The sequence below is a fragment of the Nerophis ophidion genome, linkage group LG26 (genome assembly GCF_033978795.1).
Source record: "Nerophis ophidion isolate RoL-2023_Sa linkage group LG26, RoL_Noph_v1.0, whole genome shotgun sequence".
In the NCBI taxonomy this organism is placed as follows: Eukaryota; Metazoa; Chordata; class Actinopteri; order Syngnathiformes; family Syngnathidae; genus Nerophis; species Nerophis ophidion.
In genome coordinates this window covers 28,723,970-28,745,787 of record NC_084636.1, presented here as the reverse complement: position 1 = coordinate 28,745,787, position 21,818 = coordinate 28,723,970, and the positions used below count along the sequence as shown (strand labels likewise).

General features: G+C 40.5%; 1 protein-coding gene across 2 annotated transcripts in view; it reads left to right on the top strand.

Moving 5' to 3' along the window:
• Positions 1–21,818, top strand: part of LOC133543801 (zinc finger protein GLIS1) — a 338,673-nt gene that overhangs the window by 145,157 nt on the left and 171,698 nt on the right. For both annotated transcript variants that reach the window (XM_061888593.1, XM_061888592.1), the window contains one exon: positions 19,680–19,875. In XM_061888593.1, the coding sequence (XP_061744577.1) occupies positions 19,680–19,875 (196 nt within the window). The remainder of the gene's footprint in view (positions 1–19,679; positions 19,876–21,818) is intronic.

The following is a 21,818-nucleotide window of genomic DNA, read 5'->3' as shown; positions in this document are numbered from 1 at the left end:
AGTATTTGTAATGATAACCATAGACCCAGAAATGAAACCTTCCGCGACAAACGGCCTGGCTGCTCGATACCATATGAACAATACGACAATTAAATCTCAATTACAGTGGTACCACGATTCCCCAACTGAAATGGTTGTTGAACAGGGTTTGTAAATGTAAAACTTTGTCTATTGAAGCAAATGTATCTATAAGAAACAATGCAAACATGAATATAGGCTTCCAAACTTGACATAAGTCTTAAGTATACAAAGTTTTACTAAAATAAAACATAGTATAAAGCGGTACTGTATACAGTACTGTGTATCAAACAAAAATAACAAGGGAATGATGAATCAACTTTCTATTTTACAACAAAGCAAAAACAACTACCTGAACTGTCCGTTACACACACACACACACGCACGCATAAAACAAAATGTGATTCACTCACAGTTTTAAATCACAAAACTGCTTAACTTTATCAGCCAGGTCCCTACAATGATTACAAATAGAACATTTTTTTTTTTTACCTTGTTGGTTTATCTTCTTGCCGTGAAGCGGAAGAAGGGGGGTGGGTGGTAGGCACCGTCATACAAAGCTGTAGATACTTCCTGGAGTTTATGAGTTTGAACATCAAATATCTTGTCTTTGTAGTGCATTTAATTGAATATAGGCTGAAAGTGAAGTGAATTATATTTATATAGCGCTTTTCTCTAGTGACTCAAAGCGCTTTACATAGTGATGCCCAATATCTAAGTCACATTTAAACCAGTGTGGGTGGCACCGGGAGCAGGTGGGTAAAGTGTCTTGCCCAAGGACACAACGGCAGTGACTAGGATGGCGGGAGCGGGAATCGAACCTGCAACCCTCAAGTTGCTGGCACGGCCACTCTACCAACCGAGCTATACCGCCGAAAAGGATTTGCAAATCATTGTATTCCATTTATATTTAAATCTAACACAATTTCCCAACTCAAATGGAAACGGGGTTTGTAAAAGAAAAGTTGTCTCGTATGTTCAGTATTTTATTTATGGTTAAAATTGCAATAACAAACATGTGCCGTAAGATTTGTTGTTAAAATAAAGCCAATAATGTCATTTTTTCATGTCCCCTTTTTTTAGAAAAGTATCAAAATGTATCGAAAAACATTTTGGTACCGGTACCAAACTAAAGGTATAGGCACAACCGTAATTTCAGCAATGCCTATAAAACATTTAGTCTCACTGCAGTTCCCGTTCCATCTTTGGTAAGTGAAGGTCAAAGACCAAGTGACCAGCTTGACTTAGTTTTAGTTTTGTTTTATTTTTTTAAACCAATGTTGAACATCCGAACAGCGTATGTTTGACTTTGGATGTCGTGCTGCAAATATTATATATTATTAACCGTTTAGGTGCTGAGTGTTGTGATTTATGGAGCCAAAGTGGGAACATTTGTGGTGTCACGTTGGATTTCCAGAGGCATTTGTCTTGTGGTTTTGGCAGCTTGTTGCACTTCAGGTACAGATGTTTGCATCAAACTCATGACATCCCTTTACCTCCACCCACTGCCAAAAAGAGTGGCCTCCTCCTGCTTCTTTAAGTACAGCACACTTCTGTCCGCTCCCCTTTCCACCCCCAAAAACCACCCATCCATCAGCACATCTGCTTTTCATTTAGACAGTACCTCTCAAAAGTCTCCACTACTTTTAAATGCCAACATAAGCGCTCTCACGCCAGCACTTAACACAACGCTTATAGGTGACTTAAAAAGGAGAGGCAGGAATTATAGAAAATGAAGTGTCACTGAAAGGTAAAAAAAAAAAAAAATGAATCACCCAAGATTACTGCCAATTACACCCAATAATGGTGTCCAGGCCGGGTGTTGATCTGATGGAGGACTGCTGTTGTCTGTGCAGAAAAAAATCAGCTTTCAACTACGAGATAATGACGCTTAATCTTTTTTTTATCACTGCAGCGCTCACGCTGGCACAATTGCAAAACAGCCGTGCTTTTTTTTTTCGGAGGGCTTTTGCTCGATTGGAGACATGTGCAGGGAATGCTCAGTTTTGTTTGTCATTTATTAGTCAACCGAAGCATTTTCCACCAGTTTTTTTTTTAATATACAGCAGAAATTGCCCGCTAGAATATTCCCTCTTCTCTTCTCCGACTCTCTCGTCGTCATTTGGATTGACCTCTATGCCTTCTATGAACGTATACAGTATAAGGTTCATGCATATCCTCATTGGGATATTCAGCAAGTATTCAACTCATCATAACCTTTCACTTATAACTCATATTTTGCTCCATTCTAATTAGAGATGTCCGATAATATCGGCCGATAAATGCTTTAAAATGTAATATCGGAAATTATCGGTTTCTGTTTCAAAAAATAAAATGTATGACTTTTTAAAACGCCGCTGTACGGAATGGTACATGGACGTAGGGCGAAGTACAGAGCAGTTGCGCCTCCCAGTCATACTTGCCACTTCTCCCGATTTCCCCGGTAGACTCCCGAATTTCAGTGCCCCTCCGGAAAGTCTCCCGGGGCAAGCATTCTCCCGAATTTCTCCCGATTTTCCGACAACAATATTGGGGGAGTGCCTGAAAGGCGTCGCCTTTGCATGCCAGCCCAGTCACATAATATCTATGGCTTTTCACACACACAATTGAATGCAAGGCATACTTGGTCAACAGCCATACAGGTCACACAGAGGGTGGCCGTATAAATAACACTGTTACAAATAGGCGCCACACTGTGTACACACTCCAAACAAGAATGACAAACCCATTTTGGGAGGACATCCGCACCGTAACACAACATAAACACAACAGAACAAATACTCAGAACCCCTTGCAGCACTAACCCTTCCGGGACGCTACAATATATACCCCACCCCCCTTCCCCTCAAATCTCAACTCCTGCCCCCCCTAACCCATGCTGTTTTGAGGCATGTTACAAAAAAATAATGCACTCTGTGACTTCAATATTAAATCTGGCAGTGCCATGTTGGCATTTTTTTCCATAACTTGAGTTGATTTATTTTGGAAAACCTTGTTACATTGTTTAATGCTTCCAGCGGGGCATCACAACAAAATTAGGCACAATAATGTGTTAATTCCACGACTGTATATATCGGTATCGGTTGATATCGGAATCGGTAATTAAGAGTTGGACAATATCGGATATCGGCAAAAAAGCCATTATCGGACATCTCTAATTCTAATGTCTTTAGTTTTGTGATGATCTGTCACTTACTTTCTTTTTGTTTCCTTGTTTTGTATTTACTTCCCATCAGTGCTCTTATTTTGTTTCCATTTGTTCTACTGTTTGTTGCACTGAGCACTGTGGTTCTTCCCTCACCTGCTGTTGATTGGCAGCCGGTCCACACCAGCTGCCAATCTATTTATGCCTGTCTCGAACACTCCTCAGTGCTCGAAAATTGCTTTATGTTGGTAACTATTACATGCAAGACTGCTTCCCTCACTGTTTGATATTAAAAGCATCTTACCTTTTCGTCGCTCTCCTGGTTCCTGCATCTTGGGGTCGCAACAATTGCAGCCATGCAAGTCCCTAACAAGTTTTTAGCCTGCACGTGTTTCCTCTTGTTTAAACTCGGCCGACAAAAATGTCATGATCACGTCTCAAAACTGCTTTTCTGATAGCCAAATGTATTAATTTCAGAGCTGTCAAAGTTATCTACATGACAATAACGAGGTAACAAAAATGAACATTTGGTGGGGGTGGAGTTTCACTTCCATGTCAAGATACAAGTATAGCATTAATATCACAAAATGTAGATTGTTACAATCATGCTTTGATTGTAAAAAATGCTTTGTAGTGTAATCCGTGATATTTTTACCTAAACAAATTTTATCGTACATTAATTGAGATTCAAATTCCCTTTTACTGTAACATGTTCTGGTCAATAGTCCTCAACTACAGAGTGTTTAGCAGGCTGATTGCTCAGAAATATTACACTTTATGACAAAATAAAGAAGGTTAAGACCAGAGGAGTGTGTTTAGCAACGCACAATCACGGAGTACTTACAAGCAGACACAGTGTCTAGACAGAAAAGGGATAATGGATACCGCGATTTGAATACAAATAACTAACGTTTACTACATGTAATGCACACATACAAAAGCAATTTAAAATAGAAGCAACAAACAATTTGCAGACATGCAGTTTTTACAATAGATGATACATTCAATGACAGCTAACACCAGCTATCCAAATTGCTATTATCAGCTAACAACAGGGCTGGGCGATATAGATGAAAAAGTACATCTGAATATATTTTTACTCAAATTCGATATTCGATATATATCTCGATATATTTTCTTGTGAAAGTATACATATAAAGATACTCATTTTTGAGCGAAATTCACTGAAATTGAAGTGAATGACAACTGTACTGTAAACACTTTTATTAAGCCAGTTAGTCAAGATAAGTATTAACAGCACAGAAAATATACTGTTCAAGTAACACAGAATTACATAACTAATAAAATAGAAAAATATTATTTATACGTAAGATAGTTTGATACAAAATGTATCAAACTCAGATAAGAAAAATACATTTGCAGGCGGGCACTTTTTAATTACCTGTCGATGATGTAATGGACTGTCACACACGTTCGGTTCTGGCCGGCGCCTAGTAAGTGACTTGTATTCATTCTGTGGCTATGGTCTTCCTCACTTCGGCATACATTTTTTGGCAGCATTTCTCGTGCGAAATATGCCCGGCTTGGCAAATCCAGAACAGTTTTGATTTGTGCTTACATGGTAAACAACTCAAATGAATGTTTTATTCAGCCGCATACATTTTTCCAAATGTGACCAAGTAGACACATTGTGGGTTTCCTGGACATCGTCTACATCGCTAAAAGAAAAATCTAAAGAAGAGAATCCCTCTGCCATCTTCTACTGTTTTTTTTAATATGTAAATTGGCCGCTAGAATATTTGCTCTTCTCTTCTCCGACTCTCTCGTCGTCATTTGGGATGTCTGTTGTGATTTCCCTTCCTGGTTCCATGACCCACCTTATCTTGCCTCTGATTGGCCTGACCCTAATGTTTTGCAATAATCTCAACCAATCGTGACTCATCATAGACGGCAACCAACCAATCATGGATGTTCTTATGGGTGCAAGCACGTCTTGGAAGGAGGAAGGAGAGGGGTTTAGTAGCACATGCAGTGTTGAGAGGGAGTGGAAAGCGGGGGAGAATCAAGGAACACAAAAAATAAGCTAAGCGGTGTTGGGTAATTTTTACCTGAAATAAATTATGTCGATATTACGATATTTTCTTAATACATATCTTGTTTAAAAATATATCAATATATCTTACAAACTCAATGTATCGCCCAGCCCTAGCTAACGTACGTACGTAGTTATGTCATTACGTCCCAGAAACCGGAAGAGGGCAGGTTATACTGTGTAAAATACATTGGAACGTTAGCGCCCTCAAGACATCTGTGTAAATGTTGCAAACAGCAACATTAATTAAAAAAACAACTTTTAAGGATATTTAATGTACAGTATTTAATTTTCAACAATTTGTTATTTTGAAAAAGACTTGGCGTGCATGAGAATGTGTAATTTTTTGGGGGCTATATATTATGTGTATTAGTGTTGTCCCGATTCCAATATTTTGGTACCGGTACCAAATGTATTTCGATACTTTTCGGTACTTTTCGGTACTTGTCTAAATAAAGGGCACCACAAGACATTGCTTCATTGGCTTTATTTTAACAAAAAATCTTAGGGTACATTAAACATATGTTTGTTATTGCAAGTTTGTCTTACATAAAATAATAAACGTACAAGACAACTTGTCTTTTAGTAGTAGTAAGTAAGCAGACTAAGTCTCCTAATTAGTCTGCTGGCATATGCAGTAACATATTGTGTCATTTTCCATTCCATTATTTTGTCAAAATTAAGGATAAGTGGTAGAAAAAGAATTATTAATCTATTTGTTCATTTATTGTTAATATCTACTTTTTTTCCTATTTTAACATGTTCTATCTACATTTGTGTTAAAATGAAAGAATTTGTTATTCTGTCTAAAGCATGTTTAGCTATTCCTCGTCCTGCAGGGATGATATATGCAAGTAATTTACTTTTATTTGTCTTCATGGAGACAAGGATTAGTGATTTGGAAGTAGCCAAAACCCTGCAGACTGCGGATGGACGTTAGCCGCAAGCTAGCTAGCCATGTTTTAAAGTACCTCTTTCTGAGGGGATGATACTTGTAAGAAACTTACTTTATTGGGGGGACCGGTACTTTTTAGAGGCAGTATAGTACTGAATATGATTCATTAGTATTATGGTACTATACTAACACCGGTATACCGTACAACCCTAATGTTTGTAGTTAAGTAGCAAAGTAAAACTTTCACAAATGTTGAAACCGGCAAAATTTTACCTTTGTATTGCGTGCTGTTAAGTGGGGAAAAACATACAGTTGGACTTACGAGGTGTCATAGATCAGAGGGGTTTGGTATTATTACATGGCTTTGAATATTGTATACATTATATCTTGTGTTTATAAATATAGAGGAAAGGAACATGTGATGATATTTACTGCTAGGAAGATGTAGATGTCTGTAGTATTAGACAGAGTATGTTTTCAACAACCTTGCTTCCATTCTTTGTCTTTGGGGAGGGGAGAGTAAGCGGTCAAAAACAATGGATTACTTTTCCTTTTGGATACTCGAGGGCTTAGTTGGTCATGCTGACATCAGTGGCTGCTTGGGAAGATGCGCCAGCACATCTGTGCATGTTCTTTTGTGCTGAATTTGCACCAGGTGTGTCCTGAAAGTGCCCCGCTTCTGTCTTTCTCCAGTCTCTGTCTGCAATTTGTATCCCTGATCTTGTACTCTTGTGGTGTTGTTGACAATGTTCCCTCAGTGCGTAAGAGCGTGGCACTTCTTCTGTGGTCCTCATTCATTTTTAAATTTCAACAGTGATACTTTACGGAGTTTGACGTTTTGTTTCCTCACAACAAAATGTGGATACGTATAGACTGGAGTAGACCGTAAAATAAATGTTGCCATGCTTTTAAAAATGAGTAATTTTAAGCGAAAATAAATACAAATATATATAAAAAAAAGTACCAATGTTTGTCACACACATACTAGATGTGGCAAAATTATTCTCTGCTTTTGACCCATTACCCTTGATCGCCCCCTGGGAGGTGAGGGGGGCAGTGGGCAGCAGCGGTGCCGCGCCCGGGAATCATTTTATGGTGATTTAACCCCCCAATTCCAACACGGGGTCTCCACTGTCTTATTTTACGCTTCATAATGCGCCACACATTTTTGATGGGAGACAGGAAAGTACCAACACTTTTTATACGAAGCCACGCCATTGTAACATGTGCTGAATGTGGCTTGTCTTGCTGAAATAAGCAGGGTCGTCCATGAAAAAGACGGCGCTGAGATGGTAGCATATGTTGTTCCAAAACCTGTATGTACCTTTCAGCATTAATGGTGCCTTCACTGATGTGTAAGTTACACATGCATAGGGCACTAATGCAGCCCCATACCATCACAGATGCTGGCTTTTGAACTTTGCGTCGATAACAGTCTGGATGGTTCGCTTCCCCTTTGGTCCGGATGACACGATGTCGAATATTTCCAAAAACAATTTGAAATGTGGACTCGTCAGACCACAGAACACTTTTCCACTTTGCATCAGTCCATACTTGATGATCTCGGGCCCAAAGAAGCTGGCGGCGTTTCTGGATGTTGTTGATGAATAGATTTCGCTTTGCATTGTAGAGCATTAACTTGCACTTACAGATATAGCGACAAACTGTATTTAATGGCAGTATTTTTTATGAAGTGTTCCTGAGCCCATGTGGTGATATCCTCCTTGATGTCGGTTTTTGATACAGTGCCGTCTCGGAAATCGAAAGTCACGGTCATTCAATGTTGGTTTCCGGCCATGACGCTTATGTGGAGTGATTTCTCCAGATTCTCTGAACCTTTTGATGATACTACAGACTGTAGATTTTGAAATCCCAAAATTTTTTGAAATTGCACTTTGAGAAACGTTGTTCTTAAACTGTTTGACTATTTGCTCAAGCAAAAGACTCAGCATTTTTGGAGAAGCTGTTTTTATACCCAATCATGGCACCCACCTGTTCCCAATTAGCTTGCACACCTGTGGGATGTTCCAAATAACTGTTTGATGAGCATTCCTCAACTTTATCAGTGTTTGTTGCCACCTTTCCCAACTTATTTGTCGTGTTGCTGGCATCAAATTCTAAATTTGCAAAACATTTTTTTTCATCAGTTTGAACATCAAATATGTTGTCTTTGTAGCATATTCAACTGAATATGGGTTGAAAATTATTAGAAACTCATTGTATTCTGCTTATATTTACATCTAACACAATCTCCCAACTCATATGGAAACGGGGTTTGTATATATATATATATATATATATATATATATATATATATATATATATATATATATATACATATATATATATATATATATATATATACATGCTAAAAAATCAAATGAAACTGCAAATAGGCCCTAAATCACAATGAGGGTAAACCCAGCAAAAACCTTCCTTTTTAGCCATGAAAGGTTTTGCATTTTCTTCCACAGAAACCCTTCAAGTATGGTGGGTTGAGAGAGCGAAATGCAGTCACACACCTTCCCTCGCCACTGCTACTTTAAAGCTGCTGTCTCCCGATGCTCCCTTTAGGTTCCAGCCTCACTGGACTGAACGGAGCGCACAACAACACTCATTGAAATATAGAACGCTCAATTACCACGGCTCATTCAGTCCAAACTGGATTTACTCCTGGGTCCCATCCAAGCAACCATATGTTTGAGGAATCCCACCTCCCGAGCACAGCAGAACTGATTCTGTTAGCACTAAAAGGCTCTAAATCACAGCCGCTCTTACTTCAAGCAGCAGGGGTATCAGATGCTTCATCATGAGCTTGAACATGAGCATGATGCATCACAAATACTCTACTGCAGTACTTGTCAAAGGAATAAATCAAAATCAGATATTTTTTTTGCAACTTTTGACTCCATCATATGGTAGAAATACTACTGTCTTTTGTGTGTGTTGATTTTTTCCATTTATACAATAACATATGACAGACAGAACAAGTGCACAGTAAAGGGTTTGATCCCAAGGATAAACAGACCAGTGCTGAAAGAACATCTTGCCCTCCTGTTTGCATCTTCGAGTGAAACCAGAATTGCTCCTACAAATCCCCTTTGAGATTTTTAGACTGTTTGTGTTTCTTGCTTCCCCTTTCCCCGACTTCTTGGAGATGACGCTGTGACCCGTGTCGCCACCTTAGCACTGTTCACCCTCCGTCTGAGGCTTGATTATATTTAGGCATGTTTCTGTCTGTTACAGGGCGTAATGTGCGCCTCTCACAAACTTTAACTTGTTTTCTCTGCTCTCTTAAAAAAAATCTTAGATTAAAAAAAAAAAAATGTTCCGCTTTTCTGTCTTAAACTGCCTCTCAGTTTTTATTGCCACCATCAAGGAGGTTATGTTTTCATCACCATGTTAGCTAACATGATTGTGCAACACAATTACCGATTTGCATGAAACTCTTGAAACTGTGGCAGAAGGCGTTTAAATAAACAAATCCAGGTTTGTTTATTTTTTTACCCAGGGATGTGAAGTGAATTATATTTATATAGCGCTTTTCTCTAGTAACTCAAAGCACTTTACATAGTGAAACCCATTTTCTAAGTTACATTTTTAAACCAGTGTGGGTGGCACTGGAAGTAGGTGGGTGAAGTGTCTTGCCCAAGGACACAACAGCTGTGACTTGGATGGCAGAAGCAGGGCATGAACCTAGAACCCTCAGGTTGCTGGCATGGCTGCTCTACCAACCGAGCTACACTGTCCCATGTGTTGTGCCTCTGGGATGGGCACAACAAATGATTCAAGAATTCTCTAGATCAGTGGTTCTCAAATGGGGGTACGCATACCCCTGGGGGTACTTGAAGGTATCCCAAGGGGTACGAGAGATCTTTAAAAACTATTCTAATAATAGCAACAATTCAAAAATCCTTTATAAACATATTTATTGAATAATACTTCAACAAAATATGAATGTCAGTGTATAAACTGTGAAAACAAATTCAACAATGCAATATTCAGTGTTGACAGCTAGATTTTTTTGTGGATATGTTCCATAAATATTGATGTTAAATATTTCTTTTTTTGTGAAGAAATGTTTAGAATGAAGTTTTTTAATTCCGATGGATCTCTATTACAATCCCCAACGTTTAAGTTGATGATTACTTCTATGCGCAGAAACCTTTATTTATAATTGAATCACTTGTTTATTTTTCAACAAGTTTTTAGTTATTTTTATATCTTTTTTTCCAAATAGTTCAAGAAAGACCACTACAAATGAGCAATATTTTGCACTGTTATACAATTTAATAAATCAGAAACTGATGACATAGTGCTGTATTTTACTTCTTTATCTCTTTTTTTCAACCAAAAATGCTTTGCTCTGATTAGGGGGTACTTCAATTAAAAACATTTTCACAGGGGGTACGTCACTGAAAAAAGGTTGAGAACCACTGCTCTAGATTGTGTGCAATTTGTTTGATTTGGGGGTGTTCCGATCAGGGTTTTTTTTCGACTGATACCAATACTGATCACATGTATTAACTGCATTTTCAGTTTATTAATCCATCCATCCATCCATCCATCCATTTTCTACCGCTTATTCCCTTTTTGGTCGCGTGGGGCGCTGATGCCTATCTCAGCTACAATCGGGCGGAAGGCGGGGTACACCCTTAATGATGAGTGCTATTGACAGTTTACCAAAATCATCACAATATTTAAACTTGTTTCTTATGTTCGTTCATCCATCCATCTATCGTCTTCTGCTTATTCGAGATCGGGTCGCGGGAGCAGCAGCCTAAGCAGAGAAGCCCGGACATCCCTCTCCCCAGCCACTTGGTCGAGCTCTTCCCTAGACTTTCCGAGGCCAGTTGGGAGACACAGTTTACCCAACGGGTCCTAGGTCTTCCCTGTGGCATCCTACCGGTCGGAAATGTCTCAAACGCCTCCCTAGGGAGGGTCAGGATGAGCAACTTCATCCGGCTCCTCTCGATGTGGAGGAGCAGCGGCTTTACTTTGAGCTCCTCCTCAATGACAGAGCTTCTCACTGTCTCTCTAAGGGAGATCGCGCCACCCGATGGACGGAACCCATTTCGGTCGATTGTACTTGTGATCTTGTCCTTTCGGTCACAACCCAAAGCTCTTGACCATGGGTGAAGATAGGGATTTAGATCGACCAGTAAATTGAGAGCTTCGCATTCTGGCTCAACTCCTTTTTTACCACGATGGATCCATACAGGGTCTGCATCAATGCAGACGGCGCACCGATCCACCTGTCAATCTCACAATCCACTCTTCCCTCACTCATGAACAAGACTACGAGGTACTTGAACTCCTCCACTTGGTGAAAGATCTCCTCCCCAACCCGTAGATGGCACTCCACCCTTTTTTGGGCGAGAACCGTGGACTCAGACTTGCAGTGCTGATTCTCATCCCAGTCTCTTCACACTCTGCTGCGAACCAATACAGGGATAGCTGAAGATCCTGGCCAGATGAAGGCATAAGGACCACGTCATCTGCAAAAAGCAGAGACCTAAACCTGAAGCCACCAAATCCCCTAATACAGATACATATATACAGTTTACGTTAGGTCCCCTGACAAGCAGGAAAACCTGCAAAACAGGCTTGTAGAGACGATATAGCCTCTGTGTTTTTTCCTGACCTAACGTATATTCCGCTATATTCCCCAGTATTGAGCACTGTATAACTGATAAACTACAGAAACCTCGACTGTATATACAGTACGTGTGTGTGTGTGTGTGTGTGTGTGTGTGTGTGTGTGTGTGTGTGTGTGTGTGTGTGTGTGTGTGTGTGTGTGTGTGTGTGTGTGTGTGTGTGTGTGTGTGTGTACACATATAAGTTAAAGTACCAAAGATTGTCACACGTTAGAGCAGGGGTCGGGAACCTTTTTGGCTGAGAGAGCCATACAAGCCAAATATTTTTAAAAGTATTTCCATGAGAGCCATATAATTTTATTTTTTTAAGACTGAATACAACTGTGCATTATCAAGTAAGACCAAGATTTTTAGAGATTAATAAGTCTCTTATTCTTTTTAATAACATTGTTATTCTGAAGCTAACCAACAATAAATAAAAAACTTCTTACCATTAATGCGACTTCCTGAACATGTGTGGTGGAAACCGGATGGATGGATTAAAATGCATGAGAATGTTATATATTTTGAACGTTATTTTTAACACTGTGATTACCAGCGGAATTATTCATTACTCACCGTAATAAGCAATGTCCACTCAGATTTATCTGAGAGCCAGATTCAGTCATCAAAAGAGTCACATCTGGCTCTCGAGCCATAGGTTCCCTACCCCTGCGTTAGAGGGTCCGCCCTGAGATCGGTAGGTTGTGAGTTCAAACCCCGGCCGAGTCATACCAAAGACTATAAAAATGGGACCCATTACTTCCCTGCTTGGCACTCAGCATCAAGGGTTGGAATTGGGGGTTAAATCACCAAAAATGATTCCAGGGCGCGGCCACCGCTGCTGCCCACTGCTCCCCTCACCTCCCAGGGGGTTGATCAAGGGTGATGGGTCAAATGCAGATAATTTCGCCACACCTAGTGTGTGTGTATATACATATATATATATATGTGTGAGGCCCACATTAAAAGCGTTACTAAAACGGCCTTCTTTCATCTCCGTAATATCGCTAAAATTCGCTCCATTTTGTCCACTAAAGACGCTGAGATCATTATCCATGCGTTTGTTACGTCTCGCCTCGACTACTGTAACGTACTATTTTCGGGTCTCTCCCCATGTCTAGCATTAAAAGATTACAGTTGGTACAAAATGCGGCTGCTAGACTTTTGACAAGAACAAGAAAGTTTGATCACATTACGCCTGTACTGGCTCACCTGCACTGGCTTCCTGTGCACTTAAGATGTGACTTTAAGGTTTTACTACTTACGTATAAAATACTACACGGTCTAGCTCCATCCTATCGTGCCGATTGTATTGTACCATATGTCCCGGCAAGGAATCTGCGTTCAAAGGACTCCGGCTTATTAGTGATTCCCAAAGCCCAAAAAAAGTCTGCGGGCTATAGAGCGTTTTCCGTTCGGGCTCCAGTACTCTGGAATGCCCTCCCAGTAACAGTTCGAGATGCCACCTCAGTAGAAGCATTTAAGTCTCACCTTAAAACTCATTTGTATACTCTAGCCTTTAAATAGACTCCCTTTTTAGACCAGTTGATCTGCCGTTTCTTTTCTTTTTCTTCTATGTCCCACTCTCCCTTGTGGAGGGGGTCCGGTCCGATCCGGTGGCCATGTATCGGCTGGGGACATCTCTGCGCTGCTGATCCGCCTCCGCTTGGGATGGTTTCCTGCTGGTTCCGCTGTGAACGGGACTCTCGCTGCTGTGTTGGATCCGCTTTGGACTGGACTCTCGCGACTGTGTTGGATCCATTATGGATTGAACTTTCACAGTATCATGTTAGACCCGCTCGACATCCATTGCTTTCCTCCTCTCCAAGGTTCTCATAGTCATCATTGTCACCGACGTCCCACTGGGTCATTATTGTCACCGATGTCCCACTGGGTGTGAGTTTTCCTTGCCCTTATGTGGGCCTACCGAGGATGTCGTAGTGGTTTGTGCAGCCCTTTGAGACACTAGTGATTTAGGGCTATATAAGTAAACATTGATTGATTGATTGATATGTGTGCGGGCGCTTATATGTACAGTATGTGTGTATATGAATGTATATGTATGTATGTATATACATGTCCGGCTCTCCAGATTTTGGACGCTTTCTGGCCAGATCCAGCTAGTGGGCCGTAGTTTTGGGATCCCCGCTTTAGCGGTTAGCTTCTTGTGTTGCCCTGCGAGCATGCTTAGCCATTATTTTTCCTCTGGTCCTCCAGTGATAATCAATTTTTTGAAGAAACATAGTTTATTTTCCACCAAGGGGGTAGGATTTGTATCTTAGAAGCATTCCATACAGTACCTTTAGTAGTAAGTATAGTGATGCATGTAACTGTATGGAAAAAATCAGGCATAATGCAACACCAGCTAGTTTTTGATGGAATTTCTTTAATGTTGCTTATTATAAAATTGGAACACACACAGGAAGTCTACAAACTGCCCATTGTAAGTCCAAGAAATCGGATAGGATAACATTTTGTGTCCGTGTGTTGTTCCTTAATGTTAATTTTCATCAGATTGATAGCCTGGGGGAAGAAACTGTTATTATGATGGGTTTTTCTGGCATACAGTACCGTATTTGTCCCGAACAATTAAAACCATTACCATGAGAGTGACTAGCTATTGTTGTTTTGTTTTTCTCATTTGGACTTTTTTGTCATACCACCCCACCCTTTTTCATTCATTTTTGTTTTGAAGCATGTTTGAGTGTCTTTATTACTACTGAGCTGTGTGTGTGGCGACACTGTCAATGACATCTTGAGAAGAAAATGTAGTTGCGAAATTGAGTTAGGAAACCTGCGACAGGGGACACGTGCCCGCCGTCGGTCCAAGTGGTAGCATGGGGATATTGGCTTACCTTCTGTAAATATGTCCTCATATGCTGTGTTGATCCATCTCTGCGTGTTCACTCCACTAAGACTCTTCACTAATGTTGTGGTGTTTTGGACGCATCCATTAGGATCCTATTCCCGCTCAAATCATAAGACTTGACTGATATAATGATACGTTTCACAAAATGAGCATCTAAACATGCGGGGGTGAAAAACATGTCGAGAATCATTCGGTATCAAACACTCTCCCATGTGTCTCCCACAACAGCTGATTATTTACAGATGTGATTCAAATCTCAGACCTAACGGTTTTGAAGTTTTTGGAAAATCCCTCCATAAGTTGTGCGGTGCTCAAACATCCATTGAGTTAATGATTTACCTTACAAGCACATACAGAATCAAGTAATAGTAATATTTATACAAAAAGAGTTATTACATTGAGCTTGGCTTTATTTCTGGAAACATTAATGCGAGTTCCTCCACCAAAAGGGGCACAACTCCGCTTCGGTTACACTAAACATTACTCTGCCTGTCACCGCTTATATAGGACCCAATATTCACTTAATGCCTTTTTGGCAACCATCAATTTATATTAAAGACAAAACGCATTTCAAAAGACTTAAATATCTGAGTGTGGTCCTAAAAGCTCTACATTCATGCCTCGAGAGATGTTATATGAAACTATACATACACTATATTGCCAAAAGTATTTTGCCACCCATCCAAATGATCAAAATCAGAATGCTAATCACATGGCCTGGCCACAGGTGTATAAAATCAAGCACTTTGGCATGGAGACTGGAGATAATACTAAAAAAATGAAACTCCGATATACTTTAAGGGATGGGTGTCAAACTGTGGCCCGCAGTGCAATTTCATTTGGCCCTTGAGGCAATATCAAATTAACATTAGAGCTGGCCCGCCGGTACTATACAGTGGCAGAGCCACTGTAACACTGCATTCGCCGCTAATACTCATACTTGCCAACCCTCCCGATTTTCCAACCATTCTCCCGAATTTCTCCAGATTTCTACCTGGACAACCATATTGGGGGCGTGCCTAAAAGGCACTGCCTTAAGCGTTGTCTACAATATGTTGTCACGTCCGCTTTTCCTCCATACAAACAGCGTGCCGGCCAAGTCACATAATATATGCGACTTATGCACACACTTAAGTGAATGCCAGCATACTTTCTCAACAGCCATACAGGTCAGACTGAGGGTGGCCGTATAAACAACTTTAACACTGTTACAAATATGTGCCGCACTGTGAACCCACACCAAACAAGAATGACAAACACATTTCAGGAGAACATCCACACCGTAATACAACATAGACACAACAGAACAAATACCCACAACCCCTTGCAGCACTAACTCTTCCTGGACACTACAATATGCACCCCCCGCTACCACCTAACCCCGCCTTCCACCCCCAACCCACCCATCTCATTGTTATTTTATTTTAAGATTTATTAGCCTGTGGAAAAATGTAATGTTGATATTTACCTCAGAAGGCTGCAAATAGAAAAGAGGCATTAAATGTTTTATTTGAATTTTACTTATTTTACCATAGATGTTTTTTTTGTTTTTTGAAAGTTGATTTTGCACTATTAAGTTGTATAAGTATTGCTTGTTCCATATTCAGTGGTAAAGCAAATCAGTGTAGCAAACTGAGCAATAATTAACGTTTTTTTCATGCATTTTCTCTTGCTACCTCAAGGTTTAAATGTTTGATTTATTTATTATTACTTTATTTTCAAATTTATTATTAGCCTGAGGAAAAAGTTCATTTTGATATTTACCTCAGAAGGCTGCAAATAGAAAAAAGGCACTCAATTTTTATTTAAATTGTATTTGATATGCCATTGATATTTTTTTAATTATTATTATTATTATTTGAAACTCTATTTTGCATGTCACTAAAGTTATATAAGCCTTGCTTGTTCAATATTCAATGCAAAACTTGTTTGGGTCCCTGTTAAAAGGTTAATTTGTTCAACTTTGGCCCGCGGCTTTGTTCAGTTTAAAATTTCGGCCCACTCTGTATTTGAGTTCGACACCCCTGCTTTAAGGATTTAAGTATAGCTACACTATATTGCGTAAAGTATTTGGCCACCCATCCAAATGATCAGAATAATGTGTCCTAATCACTTTGCCCGGCCACAGGTGTATAAAATCAACCACTTAGGCATGGAGACTGTTTCTACAAACATGTGTGAAAGAACGGGTTGCTCTCAGTGATTTCCAGCATGGAACTGTCATGGGATGCCACCTGTGCAACAAATCCAGTCATGAAATTTCCTCGCTCCTAAATATTCCAAAGACAACAGTGTGCTTTATTATAAGAAAATGGAAGAGTTTGGGAACAACAGCAACTCAGCCACCAAGTGGTATACCACATAAGGTCTACCACTATGCTGAAGCGCATAGTGCAAAGAGGTCGCCGACTTTCTGCACAGTCAGTTGCTACAGAGCTCCAAACTTCATGTGACCTTCCAATTAGCCCACCTACAGTATGCAGAAAGCTTCATGGAATGGGTTTCCATGGCCGAGCAGCTGCTTTAAGCCAGACATCACCAAGTCCAATGCAAAACGTCGGATGCAGTGGTGTAAAGCACGTTGCCACTGGACTGGATGAATCACACTTTTTCTTCTGGCAATGTGATGGTCGAGTCTGGGTTTGGAGGTTGCCAGGAGAACGCTACATTTCGGACTGCATTGTGCCGAGTGTGAAATATGGTGGAGGAGGAACTATCTTTCCAGAAGAGTTGAAGCTGTAATAGTTGCAAATGGTGGACCGACATCAAATTGAACCCTATGGGTTAGGAATGGGATGGCACTTCAAGTTCATATGTGAGTCAAGGCAGGCACTATTTTTGGCATATTTTGTCCATCCATCCATCCATCCATCATCTTCCGCTTATCCGAGGTCGGGTCGCGGGGGCAGCAGCCTAAGCAGGGAAGCCCAGACTTCCCTATCTCCAGCCACTTCGTCTAGCTCTTCCCGGGGGATCCCGAGGCGTTCCCAGGCCAGCCGGGAGACATAGTCTTTCCAACGTGTCCTGGGTCTTCCCCGTGGCCTCCTACCAGCTGGACGTGCCCTAAACACATCCCTAGGGAGGCGTTCGGGTGGCATCCTGACCAGATGCCCGAACCACCTCAGATGCCCGAACCACCTCATCTGGCTCCTCTCGATGCATATTTTGTCCAAAAAACTGTAATCTTTGTCAGGATGGACACATGTTCCCTCTGATTGTGTGTGGCCAGAAACAGTAGGGACCTGATGTACTAAGATCCAAATACCATACCCTAAACAGCATGTGCAAACTTTAAAATTGCGTGTACGATTAGTGGCTGAGTTGCGTGTGATCTACTAGGACTGCATGTGCAATTGATAATTTGTGCAGACCGCCATCATTTTAATGATGCTTTTACGTATACTACTGGCTGAGGCCATGGAAACACCTCAGATTCATATTATAATAATCTCCGACCAATGTTGTTGAACTAGCAGCACACATCAATAATATGTAACACCTTTTCTGCAATATAAAATCGCAATCAAAACCACAGAAATAATTTTTTAGCACACTAATTGTGCACTCTGCAGGGAGGCACACAGCACAGCAGTGCAGTTGTGCACACGGAAAGACCCAAACACAAGAAAATGCATATTTGAACAACATTTTGTATATACTTATACAGCCTGTATATATAAATATACAGTCGTGGTAAATGTCGTGGGAATTTTCTGCCCGTTGTGTGTATATGCAGCACAATTCCCCCCTTTCTCACAGTCCTTTGCGTAACTGGGTCAGTTCGCACGTACCTTTCAGACGTACTAAATAAAGACGCAAAGTAACGCCTGCAGAGCACTTTCAGCCTTGATAGACCACACGGCGCATGCTGAATGATTGTATTTGCCTCTTCTCCTCCCAGTATTCTGGGCATTCTGATGGTCAGCATATATTCTGCATACAAATGAAGAAAGACATGCTAAGTGGATTGCGCTCCTGTACTAATGCAGTACCACTCTCCCTTGTGGAGGGGGTCCGGTCCGATCCGGTGGCCATGTACTGCTTGCCTGTGTATCGGCTGGGGACATCTCTGCGCTGCTGATCCGCCTCCGCTTGGGATGGTTTCCTGCTGGGTCCGCTGTGAATGGGACTCTCGCTGCTGTGTTGGATCCGCTTTGGACTGGACTCTCGTTATGGATTGAACTTTCACAGTATTATGTTAGACACGCTCGACATCCATTGCTTTCCTCCTCTCCAAGGTTCTCATAGTCTTCATTGTCACCGACGTCCCACTGGGTCATTATTGTCACTGACGTCCCACTGGGTCATTATTGTCACCGATGTCCCACTGGGTGTGAGTTTTCCTTGCCCTTATGTGGGCCTACCGACGATGTCGCAGTGGTTTGTGCAGCCCTTTGAGACACTAGTGATTTAGGGCTATATAAGTAAACATTGATTGATTGATTGATACAAATTCATAATTTTCGGTACTATATCGACACAATATGTTACTGCATACGTCAGCAGACTAAATTAGGAGCTTTTGTTTGCTTACTTAGTACTAAAAGACAAGTTGTCTAGTATGTTCACTATTTTATTTAAGGACTTAACTGCAATAAGAAACATATGTTTAATGTACCCTAGATTTTTTGTTAAAATAAAGCCAATAATGCATTTTTTTTGTGGTCCCCTTTATATAGAAAAGTATCAAAGTATCAAAATAATTTTAGTACCAGTAGCAACACCAGTTGTAGTACACACAAACATTTATTAGTTCAAGCCCTAAGTGTTTGTTTAAAGTGACCAATCAGAAATCAGTTGGTGGGCTAAATATTCAATGCCTGTCCCTAAGTTCAGAAAAAAACTGTAATGTCACGTACGTGGAGAAAGAGAAAGACACATTGGTCGTAAAATGAGTCCATGAATGCCTGCACAAAATTAGTCCTGGGTGTGGTTTTTACGCTTAAGGATTTTGACACTTTTTATGCCGTAATAAACACATGACTGACTCTTTAGCAATACCGGGATATATATCATTTTTTTGTGTTTTAATTCGAGGGTTTCTGCTACTCTGCTCCCAGGTAACGGTGCCTACTGCCTCGAAAAGAATGGAGACCACACAGAGCTGGGAGACGCTCAGAGCACTATGATGCCATGTGGGCAGAGTTTGCCTCTGCCCTTGGGGGGTCACCCCGGGGGACTTTATCCCCAGAGCCTCCACTGCGACAGCCCAGCGCCTGATCTTCTTCTGCAGGACAGCCCACACCAGGATGCCAGGTAAAGCGGCATTCTTTTCTTGTTTTTCTACGATAAATAGATAGATAGATAGATGGTACTTTATTGATTCCTTCAGTAGAGTTCCCTCAAGAAAATACTAATTCTAGCAGCAGTGTACAGAATTGAGAAAAAATTTAAAAAGTACAAAATAAATAATGGGTTTATAAATTGTAATAAAATTGAATATATAACAATAGGAATACAATTATTACAGTAAAAATAAGAATATAACGAGGAACTAGGCAGTAGTGACCATGTTATGAAAATGTATAGCACTTTTAAAAAAAACTGTTATTGTTTTGCATCCCCTGTCGTCCTTATACCCCCTTCCCCCCAGAGAGGAGTTGTACAGTCTCATGGCGTCTGGAACAAAGGACTTTTTGAGTCTATTAGTCCTGCACTTAAGATGAAGCAGTCTAGCACTGAATAGGCTCCTCTGGCTACTGATAACAACTGTCTGCAGAGGGTGACTGGCATCATCCACGATGCTCACTAGTTTTTCCACAGTCCTCTTCTCTGCCACCATCACCAGTGAATCCAGTTTTAGTTTTAGATAGATACTGCAAATTAATTAATTCTGGTTTATTTGAAATTGGGACAGTTACAGAAATATAGATATCTGAAACCGTCATCTAGTACAGTGGTTCTCAACCTTTTTTCAGTGATGTACCCCCTGTGAACATTTTTTTTTTAATTCAAGTACCCCCTAATCAGAGCAAAGCATTGTTGGTTGAAAAACGGAGATAAAGAAGTAAGGTACAGCACTATGTCATCAGTTTCTGATTTATAAAATTGTATAACAGTGCAAAATATTGCTCGTTTGTAGTGGTGTTTCTTGAACTATTTGGAAAAAAAGATATAAAAATAACTACAAACTTGTTGAAAAATAAACAAGTGATTCAATCCATCCATCCATTTCCTACCGCTTATTCCCTTTTGGGGTCGCGAGGGGCGCTGGCGCCTACCTCAGCTACAATCGGGCGGAAGGCGGGGTACACCCTGGACAAGTTGCCACCTCATCGCAGGGCCAACACAGATAGACAGACAACATTCACACTCACATTCACACACTAGGGCCAATTTAGTGTTGCCAATCAACCGATCCCCAGGTGCATGTTTTTGGAAGTGGGAGGAAGCCGGAGTACCCGGAGGGAAACCCACGCATTCACGGGGAGAACATGCAAACTCCACACAGAAAGATCCCGAGCCTGGATTCGAACCCAGGACTGCAGGAACTTCGTATTGTGAGGCAGACGCACTAACCCCTCTGCCACTGTGAAGCCAGTGATTCAATCATAAATAAAAATTTCTACATATAGAAGTAATTATCAACTTAAAGTGCCCTCTTTGGGGATTGTAATAGAGATCCATCTGGATTCATGAACTTAATTCCAAACATTTCTTCACAAATAAAGAAATCTTTAACATCAATATTTATGGAACATGTCCACAAAAAATCTCGCTGTCAACACTGAATATTGCATTGTATTTCTTTTCACAGTTTATGAACTTACATCCATATTTTTTTGAAGTATTATTCAATAAATATATTTCTAAAGGATTTTAGAATTATTGCTATTCATAGAATATTTAAAAAAAAAATCTCACGTACCCCTTGGCGTACCTTCAAGTACCCCCAGGGGTACGCGTACCCCCATTTGAGAACCACTGATCTAGTGTATGCATTATAGTTTTTGTAGCCAAAGTTAATTTACGACACTTGTCCACAACAACAACACAGATCTAACATCATTAAAATAGGAAAATAAAAAGAATGAGGCAAAGAGGAGTCAAAATAAATGATAATAGTTATAATACAGACAAAGTGCAAACTAGATAAAAGCCAATAATAATAATAACACAGACAAAGTTGAAACTAGAGAAGAACCCATCCATCTATCCATATTCTACCGCTTATGCCTTTCAGGGTTGTGGGGGGCACT